General features: G+C 68.0%; 1 protein-coding gene across 1 annotated transcript; it reads left to right on the plus strand.

Moving 5' to 3' along the window:
- Window positions 1-411: 411 nt before the first annotated feature.
- On the plus strand, window positions 412-5,025 carry CHLNCDRAFT_57321 (expressed protein; the record flags this gene model as incomplete). The annotated part of the gene is made up of 10 exons (XM_005849605.1): window positions 412-478; window positions 713-1,032; window positions 1,174-1,222; window positions 1,318-1,718; window positions 1,832-2,045; window positions 2,247-2,369; window positions 2,454-2,490; window positions 2,628-3,084; window positions 3,186-3,346; window positions 4,681-5,025. Exons 2-10 carry the CDS (start codon window positions 909-911, stop codon window positions 5,023-5,025), a joined length of 1,911 nt encoding a protein of 636 aa, XP_005849667.1. The 5' UTR covers window positions 412-478; window positions 713-908.
- Window positions 5,026-7,538: the final 2,513 nt, after the last annotated feature.

The following is a 7,538-nucleotide window of genomic DNA, read 5'->3' on the forward strand; positions in this document are numbered from 1 at the left end:
CGTGGTGGAGATCAAGCGGCCCTTTGGCGTGACCATGTACCGGCTGCGGAGCGGAGCTGGAGTGGTGGAGGGTATGCATCAGGCCAGCAGGCTATCTAAGGCGCCACCCAGCCTGGCCAGCGAGCTGACCTTCAGCGGCACGGCGCAGCGAGGAGTGCCTGTGGTGTCTCTCAATGTGGCGATGGCGGCGCAGCCCGGCGGCGGCAAGGCAGCCGTGCGCTGCGGCTGCCGCGGCGCCTGCACCCGGAACTGCAGCTGCAAGAAGAATGGTGCGCGGTGTGGGCGGCACTGTGGCTGTATAACCGGTAAGGGTGGCAATTGCAAGAACCATTGAAGAAGTGTGCCTTGTACGCTTTGCCGTCTCCGCTGAAAGGTGCTGCCGCCTGTGGCGGCTTCATATTTCCTGTTCATTTCTGTTGTTCGGTCTCTCTGTTCGTGTTGGTTGGCTTGTAAGAGTTGTATTTCTGACGCTAGAGAGGTGAGATGACAGCGGGAGCGTTGAAGCGTGCATGCCATCACGTGTGCAAGCAGCCCCGCTCCGCCCCGCTCAACCCTCAAACATGGCTCTATGGGGTCAGTTCACGTATGGGAGGGGAGCGCCGCGCGGGCTGCCAGGAGCGAGCGGGGGCGGGGGTTGCCCAATCGGGAGGGTGCCACATCAGGGGGCAACACATGCCACGTCACGGCTCCAAAACGGCCCCCTGACCAGCAGGCGCCCACTGGTGGATCCCTTCCAATCGGACAACGACTCGAAATCTACGCAAAATTCTTCGTACAACTGTCGCCGTGTCGTCGGAGGCCGCGGTTTGACCCACCGCCCACCTGCAAAACGCCCATTGTATTCCAACTGCGGCCATTTAATTCATTCATACGCATTCCTCAAATCAATTCAGGACGGGCGCTGAGGCATGGCACCCGCCCAGCTGGTCACCTGGGTACTGCTGGCGACATGCCTCGGCGGGCTGCATGTCGCCGCCGCGCGCAGCAAGCCCCTCCGCGAGCTGCTGCACTCCCAGACGGACACTTGGACTGGTGCGCAGGAGTGGAGGAGGCATGGGTATGCTGTCGTGTGGTCTAGGGTTTCCAGGGGCCTCGTGTGTTGCTGCCGCCGCAAAGTCCTCACCGACGTCATCTTGCATGATGCACCTCATGCCCCCTCCTCCTGCTTCTCAGGCACTGCAATAGTTATCAGCAAGGACATGCTGGGAGAGCCGGATGAGAGGTGAAGGGCAGGCTCACCGGGCCATGTAGGGCCGTTGCCCATGCGCTCGCCCGCGCCCCCCAGCCAGCCGCCCCTGCCGCCGCCGCCGCCTGCAGGCTGCTCACGCTGCGCACGGACCAGGGCAGGCACATGCACGTACTGGCCAATACCAGCCAGGCGGCAGGCATCCTGTCGGGTATGCGCATCCAGGTGACAGGGCGCTGGCGGCAGGCACGTGCCGTCGCCTCCAGCATCGACGAAGCGGCTGACGACCGCAGCGGCGGCGCAGCAGGAGGGGCAGAGGCAGCAGCAGGGCAGCCCGCCGGCAGCTTCCAGGTGCACGCCATCACCGCCCACTGGCCCGACTCTCGCCCCATGCCGCTGCAATCGATCAGCGCCGAGCCAGGCAATGCTGTGGTGGCAGCCGCCACTGCCGGCACCGTGAGCCCAGCGGCTGCTGCCACCCTGAGCACCAATGGGCTGGTTGCTGCGGAGCTTTCGGTCCTAGTGATCCCCAGTGAGCGCTGCCCGCAGTGCAGTAACATGTAGGCCACAGCAGTGCCGCCAGCGATGGTGCCAGCTTTGCACAGCCCTTGCCCTCCCCTGCCCCCGCCTGGGCCCTGCCTGCAGTCGTGGCTGCCACCAGCGACGGCCAGGCCTGCCCCGGCACGCAGCTGCCCAGCCTGAGCGCGGAGCAGGTGCGGCGGGTGGTGCTGGAGGAGAGCAACCCGGGCGGCGCCACGGTCGGCTCAACCTACCGCCAGTGCAGCCACGGCAAGACGCGGCTGACGGCCGCCAACAGCCTCGTGGCCGACCCGGTGCGCCTGCCCTGCAACGGCACTAGGTGGGTGCATCAGGTGCATCACACCCCCCGCGGCTGTGCGGCCGACTGCCAGCCTGGCTGCTGCACCGCTGGGGTGGCTGGGCGCTGCGCTGGGCTGGCCTCGGGGCCGCGCACCAATGCTGGCACCGGCATCCCTTGCCCTGCCCACCCGCCCTTCCATACCTTCCATACCATGCACGCCCGGTGTGCCATGCCCCGCAGCTTTGGCGTGCCCTGGACCTTCTCCAAGTGTGACTTTGACGACTTCAACGGCTGGGCGGACGCGGCCAACGAGGCGGTACAGCGCCAGCTGGCGGCGGCGGGCACGTCGCTGGGCAGCTACCCGTACCACTTCTACCTGCTCCCACCCAGCCCCTGATCCTTTGCCGGCCTGGGCTACATCGGCTGCGACGGCTCCTACGAGTGCAGGGCCTGGGTGGGGGGCTCCTACTGGGGCTCTCCGCAGGTGCGGGGACGCCTGGCAGCGGACAGGCCACCAGCACTGGTGCATGGGATACCCAGAGGGCGTGGCCGCTGGCACAACAGCTTGGCACATGCCTGCCCGCCTGGCTACCCTCCTGCTTGGTGGCTGCCTGTTTGCAGGTCATCACGCACGAACTGGGCCACAACCTGTTCATGGGGCATGCCGGGGCGGGCGGCGGCGGCAGCAGTGGCGGCGGCGGCGGCGACGGCGCCAGCTGGTTTGATGCGTATGGCGATGACACAGACGCCATGGGCTACTGCTGCACCGACCGCTGCTTCAACACGCCCCACGCCTGGCAGGCGGGCTGGCTGAGCGTGCGGCAGCTGGATGGTGCCAGCCTGGCGCCCGGCTACCCGCTGGCCCTGGCGCTGCCCAGTCGGGGGCTGTCGGCGCAGGGCGGGGTGAGGATTGTGCCCAGCTGGGCCCCCGGGGTGGAGCCCCTGTTCCTGGGCTACAGGACGGCGACGGGGATCGACACAAACCTGGGCAGCCTGGCCGGCAGGGTGCACTGCTACAGCGCCGCCATCCAGCACACCTACGACGCCGCGCCCACCACCTGGCTGGCCTCCCTGGGGGGTGAGCGGCAGCGCAGCGCCTGCTCTGGCGGGTAGGCAGCTGGCACGCCTGACCCCACCCACCCACCCCACTCACACCTACCCGCCCTACCCACCATGTAGCAGCCAACCAGTCGTGGACGCACCCCGCCCCCAGCGCCGGCCTGGTGGTGCGCGTCACCAGCTTGTCACGCGACAGCGCCGCAGTCACGGTGTGCCGCCGGGCGGGCAAGGAGACGGCGGCCTCGTGTGCGGCTGGCCTGGACTCAGATTGCAACGGGCTGGTGGGGGCTGCAGACCCGGCGTGCCGCTCGCTGCTGCAGGCGGCAGCCAGCAGCAGGCCGCCCCCCTCGCCGCCAAAGCGTGCCAGGCGGCCGCCGCGAGGCGTTGCAGCACGCTGACGTGCAGCAGCAGACAGTAGCCAGGCGCAGCTGCGCAGCTAGCAGCCCTGCCAACAGCTGATTTGCTTCTGTGTGTTGGCCGACCCCTGTCCAGCACAGGCCACAACTGCGCCGCTCCACATGTAACCAGCGCTGCCCCCAGCTTGTCTGTGATGTACCGCAGTTTCGTCCCTCGCCCTTTTCTGATCAGTGAGGCGCAGGTTTCACAAGGTGGGGGAGGTCGGATACTCGTCTGGCACCAAAGGGCAGAGCAAAGGGAGGGGTTGCGTCCACATTCAGGCCACTGCATGCGTGTCGGAATGTAGAGGCAATGCTGCCGCCGCCGTCGCAGGGCTGCTGCCTGCGGCGGCGGCGGCACGGCGGTTGGGTCCACGGCTTGCTGCCGCTGCCGCCGCCGCAGGGGTGCTGCCTGCGGCGGCGGCGGTAGCGCACGTGGCAACCCCCCGCGCTTCCTTGCCTCCCATCCACCGGACCCCGTCCTGCGCTTCACTTTGTTTAGGGAGGGGCTGCTCACTGCTCATTGCTCATTGCTCATCGCACACTGCTCAACGCTCATTGCCCTATATCCCACCCAGCCGCAGGACTCCACTGCCGCCCGCGCCCCGCCCCATCTGGCCGCTTGCGCGCCCCATCCCCCCTCGATGGGGCCCGCCCACACCGGGGCCTCCCCCCTCCCGCCCACTGCTTTCTCAACGGCCCCGAGCCGGGGCTGCCCTCATTGCATACATAGTGCGCCTTTCCCTGCTTTTCTAGTGACCTAGCGTTCCGCACTGCCGTTTGGCCAGCCCATGCTCCCGTACCGATGCGTTTCTCCCCAATGCGCCATGCCACTTTGCCAGTCATACACACGTTTCGATGCGTGCCCTGTCAGCTGCTTGCGTTGCATGTCGCCTTGCTCCACCCCTGTTTTATTGCTTTCTCTGCTTTCGCCCGGTTCCCGTCCCGTTTCGGCGGGGAGTCTATGTTGCAAGCTAGTTCTTGCTTTACCAGACTTTAAGCCCACACAAGCAAGGGAAGGGGTCCATTCGTTTCTTGGGGCGTGCCCTAGGCTGTAGGTTCAGTAGACCAGCGCCGCGTCCAGCCGCGATGCAGGGCTGAGCATCGACCTGATCTTTGCCAGCCAGCTGGAGAGTGGGGAGCTCCTGCCGCTGCGCGCCGCGCCGCAGCTGGTCGCAGCAAAGTCTGCGGGCTCTCCTAGCTGCGTGCCGCTGCTGCAGCAGCTGGCTGCCTCGGACAGCGCCATGTCGGCCGCCGCCGGCTCCCAGCGGTGCGCCGGCGCCGAGTGCGGCTCGCTGCGGCAGGCCGTGCTGGGCTCTGCCGCTGCAAGTGCCGAGACCTGCAGCGCTGGCACTGCCGCCCGCACAGCCAGGCTCTCGCTGCTGTCCTGGCTGCACAGCCTGCTGCGCTTGGCGGGCTGCTCGTGCAGCGGCGGCGGCGTGGCCTGGCGGTGCAGTGGCTGGGGCGCCGCGGGGCGGGCCGACGCCGAGGGCGCTGGTGCGCTGGTGGCTGCCGAGGGGGCGGAGGTGGCCATGCGCCAGTTCACCGCCACGCTGCCCATGTAGGTGACGGCGGCTTGCGTGGGGTCGATCCCCGTGGTGGGCAGCGGCACGTTGACGGCCAGCGCGCGGCAGCCGCGCCGCCGGAGCAGCTCCGCCGCCAGCGGCTGGCCGGCCAGCGGCAGGCGCCAGGCGCCGGCGCCGCCCTTCACGGCCATCAGGCGGATGTGGTAGGCCAGCTGGCGCTCGCGGCACATGTAGTAGACTGCAGGGCAGGCGGAGGAGGGTGCAGGAATGGGTGAGCGGCTGGGGGGAGGGACAGGTGCGGCACGGGCTGGGCCTCCCGGCTGCGGCGGCGACGGCAGGGAGGGGTTCCATGCCCGGACCTGTTGGTGTCTGCAGACCCGCGGGCCACAGCTCCATCTGCGGGATGACGTTGCTGAAAGGGTCTCTGCGTGGCGAGGAACGGCGGCAGGAAAAGCTTGAGGAGCTGTGTTCGCATGGGCGTCCCCCATTCACCCCAAGCGGGCCGCGCCACCACGACACGCGAGAACGCGGGACCCTGCGCACCTTGAAACAGCATGTATCGTGAGTGAATTGCAGGCCACGCAGTGCTTACAACCCGGCCTCTGCTGCGGGCATGCAGCAGCGATGGCGATAGCAGGGGACATGACGGTGTTGGTGAAGTGCTGCTGTGTGTGGGTGGAAGGGGGGAAGGAGGAGGTGTATTGTGGGGAGGAGGGGTGCCGAATCGTTTCTTCATGCGAACAACCGGACGAACGTCCGGAGGACGTCCTCTGTCGACGGAGAGAGAGGCGACGTAATATGTGGCGATCCGACCAAACGACCCTGTGCCGTGAACTTGTGCAATTATTCAAATTATTCACATTCAACAAGGCGCAATCCTCTGCTCGGGGCCTCCGGCACCCGGACCCAGCCTTTGGCAGCGGCCGCAGCTGCCTCTGCAGAGTACTGGAGGATCGCGGTCTTCTGGCGCCACCCGTCCTCCTGCTCTCAGGGGTCCCACCCAGGTGCAGGCGAGTGTGCGCTGCACGAGGTGTGTGAGGAGCACCATGGGGGCAAGGGAGGCTGCTGCATCACAGTGCGGCTCCACAGCATGGCTGCATGATGGCGGCAACGCTCCCCGCTTCTGCCCCTGCTGCACCAGGTTGCCGCCCCGCCTCAAGGCTGACCGCCCTGCTGCTGTCTGTGACAAAGTGGGGTGCATGTAGGAGGTGGGTGCATTTCGATGGTAGGCCAAGGCCTGGCCCCCCGGCCGTCCCACAACGGCAGAGCCGGCGTCGGGCGGCAACACCTTGCCGGCGGCGGCAACACATTGGAAGTGGCGGCGGCGCCAGGAGGGCCTTGTGAGGCATGCCACCCCAGGCCTGGGGTTGCGCCTCGTTCTCCAGCCATGCAGCACAGAGAATGTGTGTACAGTCCCTCCGGGCACCCAGGCCCAACCGGGTTGGACGGACACGGCACATGCCCGTGACGCCGGCCTCTGTTCTTCGGCCCCCTCAAGCCCTCGCGTGTGCAAGATCATCAAATCTGTTCAGGGAGTGGCGGTTAACCGTCCGGCTTGGCTCTGCCCGCAGGATACCGCAAGGCACACGGCCCGAATCCTTCCCCATCTCGCCGCTCCTTCAATGATGTTACAGTAGGGCTCGAAGGAGAGCTACAGCGGGAGAGCATTGTACAGAAGGTGACTGGCCTTCACCTTGCACCGCACACACCGACAGAGCAGCGCCGGTCTCTTGACACAGCCGTGGCTGCGTGCTGGCAGCGGCAGTGTCGGCCGCCGAAAAGCTCATGCACCGGCTTATGACTTGCGCAGCCGGTCCAGCCGCGCCTGAAGGTCGTCGTCCAGACCGCTCTCGCCGCCGCCGCCGCCGCCGCCGCCGCTGCCGCCACCGCCGCCGCCCATGCTGCCGCCTGCACCGCAAGAGCGCCTGGGAGGCTGGGACAGCCGGGCAGCACGCCTCCCCGGGCAGGGCGCCATCGCCCCTGCCGCGCTCACCTGCCGCGTCGGCGCCGAGCGGCTGCGCCATGGGCACCGCCGCTGCCGCCGCGGGCGCCGCCGCCGCTGCCTTTTGTGGCGCGCTGACCAGCGACGCATCCAGGTTGATGCCAATCTCATCCAGCACCTGCCAAGGGGCAGGGGCAGGGGCACGGACAGGGGTCAGGGCTCTCAAAAGCTATCAAAGGCAGCACTGCCAAGGCACCCGCCCGCTGCTGCTCCCCCTTGCTCAGTGGGGAGCTCCTGCGGCTCCCCGCTCCCGGCGGCTGCCGCGTGCCGCCCACCCCTCCCCACCTGCCCCACAAGCTCATCCGTCTCCTCCTCCTCGCCGCCCTCCTCAAACACGCCGTCCACTGCAGCAGCGAGGCGCAGCGGCGGCCCCGTCAGCGCCGCCCCGCCAGCGCGCAGCGCACCCGCCGCCCCTCCCGCAGGAACCAAGCGGTGCGCGGATGCAGCCGCGCCACCTGCCAGCTACAAGCGCGGCACGCCCTCGGCCGACGAGGGCGCTCCTCCGCCACACAGCCAGCCTGCCTCATCCCCACATACCCACCCCACCCAC

This window comes from Chlorella variabilis (assembly GCF_000147415.1).
Source record: "Chlorella variabilis unplaced genomic scaffold CHLNCscaffold_5, whole genome shotgun sequence".
Classification (NCBI taxonomy): domain Eukaryota; kingdom Viridiplantae; phylum Chlorophyta; class Trebouxiophyceae; order Chlorellales; family Chlorellaceae; genus Chlorella; species Chlorella variabilis.